The 18,334-nt window shown below is 40.1% G+C and overlaps 1 protein-coding gene across 1 annotated transcript in view; it reads left to right on the top strand.

Moving 5' to 3' along the window:
* The window catches only part of Pik3ca (phosphatidylinositol-4,5-bisphosphate 3-kinase catalytic subunit alpha), a 69,335-nt gene extending 52,062 nt beyond the window's left edge, over positions 1-17,273 (top strand). Inside the window, exons 11-21 of the mRNA XM_021157563.3 lie at positions 928-1,009; positions 1,311-1,475; positions 1,663-1,766; positions 3,174-3,345; positions 5,292-5,398; positions 5,810-5,931; positions 7,360-7,438; positions 11,036-11,206; positions 12,660-12,777; positions 12,878-13,029; positions 13,693-17,273. Coding sequence (XP_021013222.1) covers positions 928-1,009; positions 1,311-1,475; positions 1,663-1,766; positions 3,174-3,345; positions 5,292-5,398; positions 5,810-5,931; positions 7,360-7,438; positions 11,036-11,206; positions 12,660-12,777; positions 12,878-13,029; positions 13,693-13,963 — 1,543 coding nt within the window. The 3' untranslated portion in view covers positions 13,964-17,273. The remainder of the gene's footprint in view (positions 1-927; positions 1,010-1,310; positions 1,476-1,662; positions 1,767-3,173; positions 3,346-5,291; positions 5,399-5,809; positions 5,932-7,359; positions 7,439-11,035; positions 11,207-12,659; positions 12,778-12,877; positions 13,030-13,692) is intronic.
* The last annotated feature ends 1,061 nt before the right edge of the window (positions 17,274-18,334 follow it).

The following is an 18,334-nucleotide window of genomic DNA, read 5'->3' as shown; positions in this document are numbered from 1 at the left end:
TAGGATTGCAGGCATGTATCCCCGCACCTGGTTTACAATGTACTGTAAATTGGTATGAAACCCAGGACTCGTGCATGCTAGGCAAACATGTCGCCAACCTAGGTACATCCACATCCCCAAGCATGTTTTTAATCGACGGTAGTGATTTAATCTGCAGCCGTCTACAAGCTAAGCACATACTCTGCAACTGCGTTGTAACCCCAGACTGACAATTTGTTTTTCTAGAGTTTTTTTAAACATGAAGTTCAAGCAGGAACCCACGCATGCACACATGTGCTCTTGTGCGTGTTAGACCAGTTCTTCATGGCTTTGTTGGCTTACATTTTTCCTTATGAAAGAAACAATCCTGCTGCTCCTTGAGACGCTGGTGCATTTTTTTTTCTTTATTACACTGCACTTATGATGCTGGGGTGGGGCTCTCTTACGACACAGTATGCATGTAGAGACTGGAGGACAGTCTTGAGGAGTCAGCTCCCCTTTCACTGTCTACACACATCATCAGGCTCGGTGGAAAGCACCTTTACCCATTGGCTAGCTCACTCACTGGCTCCCTACACTGGTGCATCTAACCGAAGGAGTTACGGTCCATAATCTATAGAGAATCTGTGAAGCACAGATCTTGTCCAGTAAGCTCATGAAGTTCACAGAGGTGAACTGTTGGGGTGCCTGCAGAGCAGAGTCGCAGAGATGTAATTGTTCTTACCTGTCAACTCACCTTTATCCTCCATTTCAATCCTTCATCTTTACCCTTTTAACTGTATCTGAATAGATATGCAAGTAAATGTACAACCAGAGTCTTCAACACAAGTTTGGGTGTTCATATAGGCTAGTGGTAATAATAAACTTAGAAGGTGATACTGATGCATGATGGGGAATAAGATGTTAGTCCTTCACATGTCGCCATGGTCTTTATTATCTCCCCAACAGACACTACTGCGTAACTATTCCTGAAATCCTACCCAAATTGCTTCTGTCTGTCAAGTGGAATTCCAGAGACGAAGTGGCCCAGGTGAGATTCTTTAGAGACTCTTGTGCAGTACCCATGGGTTGATTAAATCAACTCTCAGAAAATCCGCATCAATTCAGAGGAAGAATAAGACTATAAATTATTATGATAACTAAGAAAATGCCAGCCATAATCATTTTCATATGTAAAACTAATAGAATTTAAAAATATAAAGCAAATTTTAAGATATTTCATTTAAGCTAAGTTTAGATAAGATGTTAAGACAGTGTTTTAGACTTTAACATACCGTTTACTCTTTTTTTTTTTCTTCACCCCACTATTTACTCTTATTCTCTGTTCGCAGATGTACTGCTTAGTAAAAGATTGGCCTCCAATCAAACCAGAGCAAGCCATGGAACTCCTGGACTGTAACTATCCAGATCCTATGGTTCGGAGTTTTGCTGTTCGGTGCTTGGAAAAATATTTAACAGATGACAAACTTTCTCAGTACCTCATTCAGCTTGTACAGGTAAGATACCAGAAACTGAAATGCTTTGCTCCACCTCTGTACAGCTTATCAAAGTAGCAGCATTAGTTTTATGCTTTTTAAAAATCCATTTATTACTTTATGTATAGAATTTTTTTCTTTAAGTTCAGCCATAGAGAAATGGACCTGATTCATCTGAATTTTTGTCGCTTTTCTTCTGATTCCTCAGGTCTTAAAATATGAACAATATTTGGATAACCTGCTTGTGAGATTTTTACTCAAGAAAGCATTGACAAATCAAAGGATTGGCCATTTTTTCTTTTGGCATTTAAAGTAAGTCAGATTATTTCCCTACCAAGTTTCTTAGCTATATATATATAAGACTCACTTCCCTAGTAAGTGCATGTGTCTTGCTGCTGCTGCTGCTGCGTCTGTCTGGAAAGCTGCTTTATGCTGCAGGCCTGTTGCACAGTTCTTTTTTTGGAATTAAATGACCAACATAAGTCAGAACTAAATTCTGCATGGTTAGTACAAATATTTTTGAAGGATTTGCTTCTATTTTGAGCCAAGTAAAGTTTGCCAGATGCAAATTAATGCTGTGGTAGGTTTCACTGTGTGATGACAATAGATGACATTGTCCCAAAATAAAGTCTATCTAGGAATTCAGAGTGATAATGCCAAATTACCAGGTTTCTTGTGAGAAAATAAGCTAAGGTAGGAGAATCCCTTGTGAGAAAATAAGCTAAGGTAGGAGAATCCCAACTACCAGCCCAGCCTGTGCTTCATTGAGAGATGCTGCTGCTGTGTGTGTCTGTGTGTGTCTGTTTGTCTGTGTTTGTGTGTGTGTGTGTGTGTGTGTGTGTGTGTGTTGGGGGGGATGAACAACTTTTGGAAGTGTGCTATAGTACTCAGAGTTGTCACAAACTACCTAGAGTACAAGAAATTTAGAAACAGGTTTGTGTCTAGTGTAGCTTTGTTTTTTGTACTTTTTTTTTTTTCTGTTAAAGTAGGTATTTAGAGAAGCTATGTTTAAAATAAATGTAGAGGCAGTTGGGAAAATGTAAACATGCTTGCAGGAGACTTGGAAAACTCAGTTAGCTTTTTACCTGCTTCAGTTTACTTTATTATTCTCCTTTTCTACTTGCTCCTTTTGTATTTTACATTGAGATTCATGAATTAAAAGTAGCTAAAATAAAACCTAAATCAGTAGAATACCTAGTTTGTTATTAAATTTACACCTCCCTATCTGAAACACTTGGTTATTTTCTTCTAAATTGGTCAGTTTTAAACATTGTGTTATTGATTAAAACATGTATTGGACTAGGAAAAGGGTTTTTCTATCTTTTGAGAAAGCATATATGCTAATTTAAGACTAGATTTAGATCAATACCTGAATTAGAATAAAAACCAAACTCACTGCCTGGCTCCATGTATTTGCTATTCTGTACACACTCTTGATCAAGATTACAGTTTTGCCTTATCTAGACACTTAAAAAACAAACAAACAAAACTACTTGTAGGGCTGGAGAAGAGAGCTCAGGGGTTAGAGCTCTCCCAGAGGACCTGAGCTGAATTCCCAGTACTCACATGACAGCTCACAACAGTCTAGCATTCTTTTCTGGCCTCCACAGGTACTGAATGTACATGGTGCACAGGCAGAAATGCAGGCAAATACCCATATGCATAAAACAAAAATAGAAACCCTGTGTATACACAGATAAATTTTGCCTATTCTTTTAGATCTGAGATGCACAATAAGACTGTCAGTCAGAGGTTTGGCCTGCTATTGGAGTCCTACTGCCGTGCCTGTGGGATGTATCTGAAGCACCTGAACAGACAAGTAGAGGCCATGGAGAAGCTCATCAACCTAACGGATATCCTCAAGCAGGAGAAGAAGGATGAGACACAAAAGGTGTGTGAATGGTTCTCCCATTGCTTCTGTAGACTTCCCTTGAAGTTGGAGCACAGTGCACACATAGGGTGTAGTTCTTACGGTTTGGATTTGAGTTCTACTGCCTGCCAGTTGTGTTGTAGATATATTATGTGGGCTCCTAGGACTCATTTTCTTCAACTGTAAAATAAAAACAATACTTTAAACATAGTGCTTGTGAGAAAGAAGCTAATCACATGACAGGCAAAGCACTTGTCACCTCCTTTGAGCATACCCACTGTGTGCTGTTTTACATGGCTATAAGTGATTAAAATGATTCTTCTCTCATTTATAATGTTGGTCATGATTCCAAAAATGAGGAGCAGTGAGTTTAACTGGACTCGGTATGCACCTGTCACACTCAGGTTCTCAGGACCTTCCCACCCTCTTCTCTCACTACTGCCAGCTAAAAAGCAAGCGTAGCCTCCCCTCTGGGGAAATAGCAGAATTCATTCACCAACTCCCAGTACCCAAAGAACATAAATTAGCATTACAGAGTCAGTTTTTCCCAACATCTATGTTAATAATACTGAAAAGAAAAACAACTTTTTTAAAGTTGGTGCATTCAAGCTAAAAGAAAGTCACTGAATTAACTTAGAGGCCTTAAAATATGTGACTGAGTTGACTCTTTGAAAGTGCAGCATATAAATTCAAATAGAGATTATTAGAAAATATGTAAAAGTGGCCAGAGTATAGCTGTTGCTGGTACATGAATGGCAAGCACAAGGTCAGCCCCAGCAGCACACCAACCAGGCTGTGGTATAATGTCTTCTGTGGTACGTGTGCATGAGTAAAGAAATGAGTGTAAAAAGACCAACAGATCAGAAGGAATTGTGCTATTCCTGATGTGGTGAGCCTGGGCAACAGGGCACTGCTTTGAAACTTAGAAAAAAAAAATACTTATATCACAGGAGCTTTGAAAAGATAATTTCTTAAGCATGTATTCTGTGCTCGAGTCTGCGTATTACATAATGACTCTTGTACAGTGACTTCATTAAAAAAGAGGGGTTCATGATTCAACTCATTGGCAGCCTGAATGAGATTATGGTGAGGACCTGAAGTCACACTTGGTTCCTGTAGATAGCTTTGTGTTTATACTAGAGTATGGATGGCCCTGTGCTAACACTGGAGACAAACAGAGATCTCAGTCTTTTTACCTTTACTCAAAAGTCTGCTAGTGAGAGTTTCTAGCTGTTCACTTAATAGAGAGAAGTGGGGAACCTCACTCCTCAGATTTTAGGGGGAGAACTGTGCGTTACTACGAGAACCTCTTTTATTCCATCACATTTTTTATTTTCAAAAAATGAACATTTCCTTTAAATATGTCCGATACTGCTTGATAGTTCTGAATAGATGGATAGATCTACACAGTGTATGGAGTGTGAGGTTCTCTACAGCAAGTGCTTTTCTAGATTTTTCCATCCTCATTCTTTTTTACCTAACTGTGAATGTATGACGTTCTCTAACAAAGCCTAAAAGAAAGAATATTAAGCTCAAATCTAAAGTAGCCTGGTCTTTTCCTTGTCCTCATATAAGGACCAGCAGACTTTCTCAATACAGTGCCAGGAGTCAGTACTTGACTTTTTCAGACCACATAAAACTTAACTGTGAAAGCAACCAGTATACAAGTGGCAGGGCAAGGTTTTAATGCACATTCATTTACGAAAGCCACGGCTGGTCAGCAAGAAGTACTTGAGAAACTTGGCTTAGGGTCATGTCATCCAACAGAGCTTGCCTTCTGGAACCGTGATCCCACCCTGACCCTCCCCAGTAATACTGCTGCAGTCATGGACTTCCCAGTCAGCAGAGTTGGCCTGGCCTAGGGCAGAGAAGCACAGATCACTGCTGCAGTCCAAGTGTCAAAGGAAGCAGCAGCTACTTTCCCCTTATGAACTGCACTTCTCATTCGGGCTGTGCTTTGTTATCAGGTACAGATGAAGTTTTTGGTTGAACAGATGAGACAGCCAGACTTCATGGATGCTTTGCAGGGTTTTCTGTCCCCTCTGAATCCTGCTCACCAACTAGGAAACCTCAGGTAAGGTTAAGGCCCCTTGTTGGTATGTTTCAGTAAGTATTTTTCCATATAAGTCTTAACAAAAATCCAACCCTCCAATTCTTATAAGACAGCAATAGTAAAATAGCTTTAAACTACAGCTACATTTATTTAGTTTCTGCTACTTTGATAATAGTTTAAATCTTTCTATGGTTACAAATTCTGATATCAGGGACAAGAAGTTGGAAATGGTCTATATAAAACCAATTATGTATTCTTAGATTAGCTGAAATTTTATATAAACATTTTTAAGATTAATGTTTATTGGTTTTTAAAATTTTTTAAGTCTTATAAAACTTCAAAAGGTTATATTGTGTATGAATTTTAAGTAACCCCAAAGACCAAGAGTATAAAAAGTTAAAGTGCCTGGTAAAGTCTTAAACTCTTTTACAGGCTTGAAGAGTGTCGAATTATGTCCTCTGCAAAAAGGCCACTGTGGTTGAATTGGGAGAACCCAGACATCATGTCAGAGCTACTGTTTCAGAACAATGAGATCATCTTTAAAAATGGCGACGGTGAGGAGAGCACAGTGAGCGCATGCTGTGTGCACGCTGCTGTCTTATACACAAGATGTTTAGGAACCATGGCAACCGCTTAACCGCTTAGGGCGTGCTGCACGGAATCTAGAATATTTTACAGTGTGTATGTGAAGAAGTTTGGGGAATTGGGATATTATGCTTTAATATCTGGAGATATTAAAGGTCTGGAGAGAGTAGGCATATGCAGACACTTCTCAGCTCCCCTTATCTGCCCTGAAGGTAGACCCTCCTGCCATAAGAAAGTCATTTGTTCTGAATCTTAGCAACCAGGTGAGATAACTGAAGGTTGACTCCTATAATTCTGAGTCTAGTACTCCTTTCCACCCCCTGGGAGTGTCCATGAGTTAGGAAAGCAAAAATAGCGAGTCTCTGCCCTTATTCATCGCTGGGTCAGACTGTGAATTCAATTGACAGAAGCCAGACTAGCAGGAGAAAAAAAGTGTGTGTGCGTGTGCGCGCGCGTGTGCTCAAGAACTCACCCAGAATATGAGACTCCAAAGAAAGACCAAAGCTGGTCCATCCTCCTTAGCTACATTGGGGCTGAGGAAAGCTGACATTACAGGAGGGGAATGGTCAGAACTACATGAGTAAAGGTGGTCTTGACACTACACTGAAACAATCTCTCCATCAGAGTTGTTTGAGCTGGACAGAGAGACACGCAACTATAGTCACAGCACTTAGGAAATGAAGGCAGGAAGCTACATAGCATATTGAAGGACAGCCTAGGCTACGTGAAATTCTGTTTCAAAGACTATTATCTCAGAGAAGTCTTTAAAAAGGTGACAGTCAAAACCTGATCTCAACCTCCAGTTGACTGTCAACCTGGTATCAGCCTTCCCCAAGTGAGCTGAAATTTGATCTCCTTCAGAATCGGGAGCCTTGGAATCCTTGTCTGCCTTGGCTTATTACTTCCTGTATGCAAGGGTGGTTTGCATAGCATCCAAAACATCTGTGTGCTGGATCCTAGGACTATGGCAGAGCCTGCCCTCTATAGCTTAAAGTTTGGACAAAGACTTTTCAGCAGCTAATTCCAAAAGTGAAAGAACCATGAGACAGAGTGCAGTCTTCTGAGAGACTAGGGCATTTATGTGGAGAACGGGCTACAGGAAGAGGGGCTCACCAGTGGCTTGTGAGAAGAACAAATTCAACAGTGAGTGCTGTTGGCCCCAGGATTGCCTTATAACCAAATTTAGACTTCATTCTTCATAAAGGTAAATATTTTAAATAGACTTGGAACTTTTTGAAATATCTTGTTACCAAGATGATTGTGCAAATATTTTAGAACTGGATTTAAAAATTAAAGCACTGCTGTCTTATGAGTTATCTTGAAGATTGAATACAGTTCTTTATTTTCATCTGAAAACAATGGTGCTAAGTGGTGGTGTATATATATTTGAATTTCAGACTTACGGCAAGATATGTTAACCCTTCAGATCATCCGAATCATGGAGAACATCTGGCAAAACCAAGGCCTTGACCTTCGGTAGGCATGGGTTGAAAATTATCTTGAGAATTAACTATCTTAATGGAAAAGCCTCTGAAGGCCTGTATTAAAAATGTTTATAAAACAAACAAAAGCACAGTAGTAACTAGGAGGAGGCACTCTTGGCTGCCTTGTGCTTTTTCTCTTGCATGACCCAATAGCTGAAGAGACTCGTCTAAGTGAAAAGAACTGTCTTGTGAGTGTCTTAAGGTTGCCCATCCCTGGAGCATCACCATTAGGATTAGACAGACCCAGTAGTTAGGAAGCACTTGCTATTCTTGCAGAAGAGCAGAGGTTGTTTGGGAGTTGGAACCACATTGATTGATTCTAATCCCAGGGAATCCAGCACCCTCTTTGGATCCCCACAGTATATATGCATACATACATTCATACACACAAATTTAAAAATATTTTTCAGAAGAAAGTTTCATCATAGAAATTCAGTAATTCTAAAGCTATCTTTTATCAATTTTTAGCAAAGCACCTGAAGTTTTTGTCAGTTTCTTCTCCCCCGTTTTTTGTGACCATCTGTATTCTCTCCCCTAACTTTGCAGAATGTTCTATGCTCTCATAATCCTTGCTTCTAGTGCTTTTGAAACCTCAAAGCCCACACCTGGTGACACACCTCCTCCAACAAGGCCACACCTCCTGTTCCTTCCCAAATAGTTCACCAACTAGAGATTAAGTATGCAAATACATGAGCCTCAGGGGCCATCTTCAGAACAGCACACTCCACACACTGGCCTAAATAGACTTAGAGCTATATCAGAGTGCAAAGTACAGTTAGTCCCACCTCAAAAGTCTCCTCGGTCTTTCACCATCTCAACTGTCTTAAGTCCAAAGGCTCTTCTGAGACTCAATCCCCTGTTAAATCAAAGCACATTTACATAGCTCCAACACACTGTAGTACAGAGTGTACATTATCATTCTGGAAGGAAGGAAGGAGCACAGTGAGGAGAAACCAGACCAGAGCAAGACTGGAAACCAACAGAGCAAACTCCATACTCCGCCTTCCATGTCTGATGTCAACGCTCTCTTCAGATCTCTAACTCCTTTCAGCTGTGTTGACCCCAGAAGAAGACCGCTTGGCTGGGCACCTGTCAGGGCCATGGCCCCACCTTGACTGCACACACTGTGTGTCTCTTCAATATTCAGTACAAGATAAAAGTACCCAGAACCACTTCATCCATAGCCACAAATACAGTTAGATCACAGAAGAGCATTTATGGATGTAAGTTGTAGAACTAGGTGCTTTTTCACGGAATACCATTTTTACTTTAAAAACAAACTGATAAATCAAGTGTAGATACTTTGCCTATAAGCCCTAACGTCAGAATACTAAGGCAGACAACTCCAGAGTTCGGGCCAACCTGGACTATCTAAAAAGTTCAGGGCCATCCCAGACATAGCAAATTCCTGTTCCAAAAATACCAAAACTTAAACATCTAACGGTCAAGCCATGATTCAGTTAGGCTATTTGACAGGTGTTTTCTTTGAAAGTAAACCTCCTTCGTGTGTCTTTTAAAGGAAAACAACTATGGCAGTTTTGTTGCCAGTAATAAAATTTGAATTTCTGAGGGAATATTAGAATTGTGAAAACACTATTCCCAAACTTGAAAAGTCCAGCTTGAACTTTCTAAATGCGATTGGTGCTAGCATCTATACTTGTGGCTGGTCATGATGTGCACATCTGTAATCCCATACCTGAGACAGAGGCAGGAGGATTCTGGTCAGGAGGTGAAGGTGGATACCAGGCTAGCCAGGGCTGCATATCAAGACCAAATCAAAAAATATATATTTTATCTTTTATTATGTCATAGTAAAAAGTAAGTTTAGAAAATTTATAAAACTCACAAGGCAGAGTATCTTCTAAATGAGTAGTACAGGGACCCATAATGTCCTTAATGTTAAAACCTACAACACACGTCAATTTAGATGTAGCCATCAAGTTTATTGATAGAGTTTTATAGTTCACATTGCAACTCAAATATCTTATTAGACTATAGAATAGTATCAAGGAAAACCATCACATTATCCTTCCTTTTCCTGGCTACCTGTATATACATGCTTCTTCATGTACTTCGTTTAAAACATCACATATAAGACTAAGTATGATATCATATACCTGTGAGTCATGCCCTAGGGAAGCTAAGATAGAAACATCTTAGAAAAATAAAACAACCACCCACATCAACCTGCTCATGTGCAATAGGGCTTAACTACAGTTGATGCTCTTGCAGAGGAACCAGAGTTGGCTTCCAGCACCCAAGTGGCAGCATGTAAATTCACACAGGCGCATGCATAGACAAAAAAATAATGAGTGAATTAATCACTTCTTAAAAATACAGTTGGCCAGCAGACCCAGACCAAAAAAAAAAAAACATTTTGAAAGAATGTGAAAGTCAGTCTTCTCACTGTTTTTTGTTTGTTTGTTTATTGGGGTTTTATTACTTTTTATTCTGTTTTATGTATATGAGTGTTTGCTGCACGTATGTATGAATACCTACCACATGCATGCCTGGTACCAATGGAGGTCTGTCTTAGTTAGGGTTCCCACTGGTGTGAAGAGACACCATGATCAAGGCAACTCTTATAAGAACAACATTTAATTAGGTCAGCTTACAGGTTCAGAGGTCCAGTCTGTTATCATCAAGGCAGGAAGCATGCCAACATCCAGACAGACATGGTGCTAGGGGAGCTGAGAGTTCTACACCTTGTTCCAAAGGCAAACAGAAGAAGACTTGGCTTCTAGGCAGCTAGGAGAAGAATCTCAAAGCCCACCCCCTAAGTGACACATTCCTCTAACAAGGCCACACCTCCTAATAGTGCCAGTCCCTGGCCCAAACATATTCAAACCCACAAGGCAGAAAGATCCCCAAGAATTGGATTACAGATGGCTGTGAGCTACCGTATGGGTGCTGGGAACCAAACCTGGGTCCTCTGGAAGAGCAGGCAACTCTTCTAACCATCTGTCTGTCTGTCCCCATCAGAGCTTTATTTAATACACATGGTTTTGTGCCGTACAGAATGGCACCTTAACAGACAATGATTTGACTTTAGATGGGCTCATTTTTAGGAATAGTTTTGTCGGTATAAACAGTAAAGAGTATGTTAAGACAAAGGTCATTTGTGTGAGAAAATTAACCAATTGAATGTGGAGATTTTGAGCCTTTTAAAATATTTTCAGATTTACAAGACGTGAACAATGATGACAGCAGTAGGCATGCTAATGAGGTAGAGGGAATCACCTGAGGCCACAACCCTAGACAAAGACTGCAGGCAACTAAGAAATGCTGAAAGTGGGAGACAATGTCCCCAGATGGAAGAGCCCCTAGATTGTCCAATCCCAAGTGCTCTGCCCTGAAAACATGTATACAAGTAACATTATATTATATGGACTGACGAAGTTGTATTAAACATATTCAGGAAGACGGTGCGTAAATACCAACAAGGAAGTAAAGGTCTATGAGTTTGAGATCGAGCAACAGAATGTGCATGCGAATGATTAAAGGAGACAGTAGGAGAATGGTGTGATTATATTTTTATTTTAATTAAAAATATTTGCTGTTTTAAGATTCTGCCTTTGTCAATTTCCAGCATGCTACCTTATGGCTGTCTATCCATTGGGGACTGTGTGGGTCTCATCGAGGTAGTGAGAAACTCTCACACCATCATGCAAATCCAGTGCAAAGGAGGCCTGAAGGGGGCGCTGCAGTTCAACAGCCACACACTGCATCAGTGGCTCAAGGACAAGAACAAGGGCGAGATGTGAGTTTGCTCCCGTGCTCCTGGGGATGCTAGTGGTTCACCACTGAACTCAAGAGAAATAGACTGAACTTTGAAACATTGGAGGTTATTGTGAGTGAACAAAAATTGCTTTGGTGGACCCTGATCAATCACCTTGTGTCTCTTATTCTCTTTCTTTTAATCCTTATAAACAAAATGAACATGTGCACCAGTTAGAAAAACCCAACTCGGTTCCCAGTCCCTTCGCGGGTTCCTCACAATCACCTGTACCTTTAGCTCCCGGGAAACTGATGCCCTGTTCTGGCCTCACAGTGCCTGTACTCAGCCGCACATGCCCATACATAGCTATATCATTAGAAGGAAAAAGAAATCTCTTTCTAAAGTAACATTATACATTCAAATCTTTACCCCTAGTTTTTTAAAATTATATTTTAGAAATTAATTTTCAAAGCTATCAGTGGTGACATATGCCTTTAATCCCATTACTTAGCAAGTGGGTTTTCAGTTCCAGACCAGCCTAAGCTACATAGAGAAACAGAGGCAGAGGAAGGCAGATGTTTCTTGAGTTTGAAGCCAGCCTAGTATACATAGTGGTTTCCAGGCTAGCAGGGGCTCTATGTAGTGAGACCTTATCTTTATTTTTTTTTTAAATCATTTTCTCCTGGGTATTTGGCTTATTCCGGCACTCAAGTGGCTAACCCAGGAGGGTTTCTTTGAGTTTCAGGTTGCCTGGGATGTAGTGTAAGAAACACTGGGGACTATAGAGCTATACAGATAATTTGGCTGATGGAAGTACTACTGCACACATGTGAAGACCTAAGCTCAATCTCTGACACTCTTAAAAGCCTCATGGTGTATGCTCAAAGCAAGGAGCCTGAACAGTTCCATCTTAGGGGCTGGCTTGCCCACAGTTCAGTCAGTGGTGAGCCCCAGGTTCAATGAGAGACCTTGTCTCAAAATAACACAGTGAGATGCTGAAGAATTGGCTTAGTTGTTAAAAACACTTGCTGTTTTTCCAGAGGGTTTAGATTTGCTTCCTGGCACCATATCTGATAGTTTTAACTGCCTGTCTCTAGCTCCATGGGTCCACACATGCTCTTTTGGGCCTCCACAGGTGTGTTTACATTCACACACAAAAAAAAAAAAATCACACAAGTAAAAACAAATCCTTAAATGAATAAGAGAATGATAAAAGACCGCGAGTGTTAACTCCTGGCCTTTACACACTGCAGCTGCATATCCCATGGAGAAAGAGACTATGGTGGCTGTTTCTTTTATTCTGATAAGAATTACGCCTAGATTCTAAGGAACATCTGAAAAGTCCTTTGAGAACTTAAGAGTCTCAGAACTTCTCGGCTCTTCAGACATACTTTTTTTCCTGTTATTAATGAGAAATGTCAGCCATATTTTCCCAGTTTGGCCACAGCCACTCCGTTTCCATAGCACACATGAGGTGTGTATTTCCTTGCTGTAGATATGATGCAGCCATTGACCTGTTCACTCGGTCCTGCGCGGGGTACTGCGTGGCAACCTTTATCTTGGGAATTGGAGACCGGCACAACAGCAACATCATGGTGAAAGATGACGGACAGGTAGTAGCCTTTAAAGTGCCTTCTGGGTCTTCAGATATATTAACTCAAGATCTTTTATGTCTGCATGTTGAACTAAAATGTAATTTCTTATTTTTGAAAGCTGTTTCATATAGATTTTGGGCACTTTTTGGATCACAAGAAGAAAAAATTTGGTTATAAGCGGGAACGTGTGCCGTTTGTGTTGACGCAGGATTTCTTGATTGTGATTAGTAAAGGAGCACAAGAGTACACCAAGACCAGAGAGTTTGAGAGGTGAGCTCCAAGGCCGTGCGTGCGTGCGTGCCCACTGTGCACTGCAGGGCTGCTGCCTGCACGTGGAGCAGGGATGCAGTCTTTATTGTCTCTTCTGTCCGATGTCGGGGTTGGGGCACATGGAGATGACTTCTTTCATTGAGCTAAGTGCAACCTACAAAGGAAGTAACCCTTAAACACTCTAACTACTAGCTGCTGTTAAATAACTAGACCCTACTTTATTTTCTCAAGTAATGTGTAGTGCTTATGACACGTTTTTTTGGTTCCAGCCTGAATAAAGCCAACAGACAATAATTCTTAGCACATCTGTTTGTTCTGACCACCTTGGTATATTGTTAGTCTATCTTAGATTTCCAAGGTCTTCTATTAAATTCTGTTTTGTGTATGTCAGTCCTCTGATTTTAGGTGCCTAAGCCCTTAAAGCCTTACTTTAGTATAAACCAGTTAGACATGTAATAAATACTGACCTCTAATGTTCAAGCACTGTTTCAGGTGCTTGAGAGGCAACAATGTACTCATTTGCAGAGTGCACATTCTAGAGTAGTGTGAGGCAAGGGAGAGGAGTGGTAGTGAGTGGTTAGACCCTTACCCAGGACAGCTGTGCTAATTCTGTAAAGCCAGTGTACTAGCCGCTCACTGACCAGAGGTTCTTCCCCCTTACAGGTTTCAGGAGATGTGTTACAAGGCTTACCTAGCGATTCGGCAGCATGCCAATCTCTTCATCAACCTTTTTTCAATGATGCTTGGCTCTGGAATGCCAGAACTGCAATCTTTTGATGACATTGCATATATCCGAAAGACTCTAGCCTTGGACAAAACTGAGCAAGAAGCTTTGGAATATTTCACAAAGCAAATGAATGATGCACATCATGGTGGATGGACGACAAAAATGGATTGGATCTTCCACACCATCAAGCAGCATGCATTGAACTGAGATGGGAGCTGGGACTGCGAGCTGGCTCCCGGCTTCTCCACTGCATGGCAGTGAGTGGCAGCAGGCAGACAGTGGCATGGGATGGCACAGTCAGGAACAACATTAGGACTTGAGCAAGAACATAAACAACGTGCTCTAAAATTGAAACACTGTACACGCAAGCAGGGTTTGATAGCACTAAACTAGTTTATTTCAAAATCCAGCTTTAGAATAATGAGCAATTTCATGTTATGCCTTAAGTCCAAAAAAAGGTAAACTTTGAAGATTGTTTGTATCTTTTTTTTAAAAAAACAAAACAAAACAAAAATCCCCAAAATACATACAAATGATGGAGACAAAAAGAGAATGCTGTTGTTTGTCTGCCAGTGTTCTGTCTAACACGTGGACACACCCAAGGCTGTGACTGCTATAGATCTGAGTAAGCTGAAGCTTATATTAAGTTACATGAATTGGAGAAGAAGGAAAATTCTGATTTTCCCATTGCTGTTCAGACTTAACGATTTGAAGTGGGTATTTTGACTCCCTGCTTAATGAGGAACAACACTTGGGGTGAAGGGACTCGCTTTTTGCTTTGAACAAACAACACTTTGATGGACTTGGGGTCTCACCTGCGGTTTTGAAAGCAGTCACAATGATACCTGCAGACAGCTGCGTTTTTATTGGGTGTTGTTTTTGTTGTTTTTTTCTCTGGACAGTATTTACAAGGATCTGACTTATTTCCTAGGGAAATTCTGGGCTGGCATCCAGTACAGCAGTAAGCGCAGAGGAGAGGCTGCAGGGAGCCCCTGTTCCTGACCTGTACAGTGTTCACTTTCAGCTGATTGTTTCTCCTTTTGCAATTGAACTGAATACTTTTTTTTCATGCATGTTTTCCAGAAAATAGAAGTGAGTATTAATGTTATTAAAAAGATTATTTTTTTTTATTAAAGGCTATTTATATTATAGAAACTATCATTAATATATATTCTTTATTTACATAATCTGTCCCATAGTCATGCATTGTTTTGCACCCCAAATTTTTTATCGTTGGTAACAGCATGGTTAGCTTTTCTCTCGGTCTGTAGATGAGGCTCAGGCACTCTTCCATTTATCCAAATACCCCTGTATGACTCCTTACGGAACAGACTGAACTGCACACGCTTCCCTGCCACTGCTGTCCGTTTTTTACACGATGCCCTCATCCATTCCTCTGTAGTTGAGACAGCACAATCACATGAAACCCGTTACTAAAATGAATACAAAACCGACTATCATCCTGTGTCATCCTGACTCTTAATCCTTCTGCAGAGGTCTAGTCATGAGTGACTTTTTACATTATGAGAGACTGGAAACCATGAATTTTTTACCTTCGTAAGCTACGTATCCGTACTTCAATGATAAAAGTAGGACATTAACCCATTTTACTATCATGTCCCATTTCCAAGTGGTGAGGTCTCACTCCAATGTCATTAAATCCCATTCAGGCACAGTGCATTAGTAAGCATTCTGAAATGCATCCATCCAAGATGTAGGGCTAATGTTAGTGGTCGCTCTAGATTTCTACTCAGTGTTTGAATGATTCATGTCCTAGAAAATAGCTTTAGCAGATATTCAGATGCCACACCAAAAAAAAAAAGAAGAAAAAAAGAAAAAAAAAAGAATAAATAAAAAGAAAAAAAAAAAAAAAAGAAAAACTGTGCAATAATCTCCTGACAGTTCCTAGCTTAGGCGTTCCTGGGGAGCATCGTTGTGAAGAGCGCACGCTGTACCCGCTAGAAAACAGAATCCCTGTAATACAGTGCTCACCTTGAGGCCAGACACCTACATAGAAGTTTTGAATAGTGAACAGGGGACTCTAATAGAAATACTCTTAATATCTGCCTATTTTTAGAACCCTTAAAGGGCATAATTATTGAAGATTTAGGTACTTCACTAAAGCATGTATATATTATTGCCAACAAGAAAAATAAACCTGAAGATTAGGGGAACTTGGTTCTGTAAACTGTCTTGGAATAGTTAAGCAGAATTTAAGCTCTGTTTTATGCAGAAAACCAGATAGATTCTTTACAGATATAGAAAACTTCCTAACTTATTTAAACTTGGCATTTAACACTTTGTGTTACTTAGATATACAGTTGCTAGGTACTGACATCCCATTCTTCTCTATATCAGGGATTATTACAGTCAAACTCAGTGACATGGTACAAATCCTCAACTTTGATGGTGGGAACTAAAGAATTACAGAGAACTGTGTTTTCCCGAGTGCCAAAAAAAAAACAAAAACAAAAACAAAACAAAACAAACAACCCACAAAACAAAAAACAAAAACAAAAAGCCGCGAGCCTCCTTGCACAAAATTGATAGGTTTTTTTGTGTGTATGTGTGTGCTTGTGTGTGTGTATGTTTAACATTAGTCCATCAGTTGCCGCAGTATCACCTCCCAGGGTCTCTGCACAATTAAAACACAGCCACATAGCTTATTTTGTCATTTACAACCACATTGATTTTATTTGAAAGAAAGTCTATAGTCTATGAAGGGTATAAGTAAAGAAAGGAGAACTGGTTGTATTCAAAAAGGCAAAAGCCAAACTTGAATTGCAGCTGGGGTAATCAATATCTGTTTCCAGAGAGCAATAATGTGCCACTTACTCCCAGGTGCTTCAGTACCAGAAAGTGCTGCGGGACCCGGTCACCTCTGCAGGTGACCGTCCTTGTCAGTGAATGACTATTGTGTAAATATGACTTGGGCTCCATAGTCTCACTAAGTCACTTGAGGATGTCTCATCAGTAATTATTTCTGGAAGGAAAGAAAGCAAATGGAAAGAAAGAAACTAAATACACTGTAGCAAGAAGTAACTCTCCAATCATGCTTTAACTTTTTACCATATTCTCAGCTATACAAAAAAACTTTAGTTTGAAGATTTTACACTGCTGTTAATTTGAAATCTGTTGTTCTTACTGTGGAGTTTGGTTTGTTCGTTTGTTTGCTTTCTGGTTTTTGTTTTTTTTTTTTTTAAGATGTTTCTAATTAGATTTAAAAAAAAAAAAAAGAAAGAAAGAAAGAAAGAAGAAGAATGGAATCTGGTTGCTATTTTAAGGTAGAACCTGAGACTTTTTGTGGTTCTTCATGTCCTCTGTAAAACTTGGTGTCAAGAGTCATCAACTCTGAGGTTGTCCCTTCTGTTCTGCTTTATATTACTGCCCATCAGGAAATGGGAACCTGGTGAATATATAATGAATTGTAAAATATTTTAAATGTGTAACTTTTTCAACTGTGAAACTGACTATTGGTTTTTTTTTTTTTTTGATGAAAACAGCTGCTCATAAAGTATTTTGTGTAAAGTGTAGTTCTTATTAATTAGGAAATGATTACGTGATTAGATGTGTGCCCTCTTGACCTTTATCTGAAAGAGATTGGTAATTATCACAGAGACAGCATGATCCACCTGTGATCTCTGCTCGTCAGGAGCCAGCTGATCTGGTGTCACAGAAAAGACGAGGAACCTGTTTTAAGGGTACAGTAGAAACCTCACGGCCATGGACTTCGCTGTGTTTCTTAACATAATTTTTGTAAGCTTGATGTCCATGCTTTCCAGCTCTTTGAAGAAATTTATTTCCAGCAATATGTTAATCTTTTCTGAATATTACAGTTTCCACTTTTTTCCTGTTTCTCTGCAAACTGCAGACCTGGGCTGGACCCCCACACTACAGAATATTAAGGAATTACTTTTGATGTCTACAACATTGCTAAAATACCAAATTCAAAGGCATTTTGTGGCGTCATAGATTGTGGTATGCGTGCTTCAGATGTTTGGGGAAATGGGGGTGTGGTGGAAGGGCCTGAGCAGGGAGAAGCACAAAGGGGCATGTCCACATGAAGGCTGGGAGTTACAGGGATGTTTTCCACATACTAGAAAGGAATCACTTCCGGTTTGGAATTTTGAAGGCTGAACGCAGTCTTGACATCACCTTTAATTAGTAACTCTTGATGACAGAGGAGTCCAGCTGAGCCGTTTTAAACAGACAAACAAAAGCATTTCAGTTATTAAAACTGTAAACAGATCATGTCCTGGCCTGGAAAGCCTTTTTTTTTTTCCCTTATAAAAATATTGTTTTTACTCTCTGGAAAGATGTTGGGCTCTAGCTCAAAAGACTTGCATTCCTGAAAGCCCTGGTAGCTGTCCCCAAAGGTTTGTAAGGGAAATGGCCTCGTTACCACTCAGTGCTCTCACAGGACAGCAAAGAGAATCTCATTGTAGGTTTTCAAGTCAGACTGGGCATGCGCTGCTGTTCATGGAACAGGAGACAGGGTGGGTCAGGGAATGGGGCTAAAATCTATTGCTCCAGACACTTGGGAAAGCTTTATTGTCAGAGCAATTCAAGGTGCCAGTT

Source organism: Mus caroli, unplaced genomic scaffold, assembly GCF_978045245.1.
Source record: "Mus caroli unplaced genomic scaffold, Mus_caroli_1 scaffold_3, whole genome shotgun sequence".
NCBI classification, from domain to species: Eukaryota; Metazoa; Chordata; class Mammalia; order Rodentia; family Muridae; genus Mus; species Mus caroli.
Note: the sequence above shows the minus strand (reverse complement) of the source record. Positions and strands in the feature narration are given on the sequence as shown.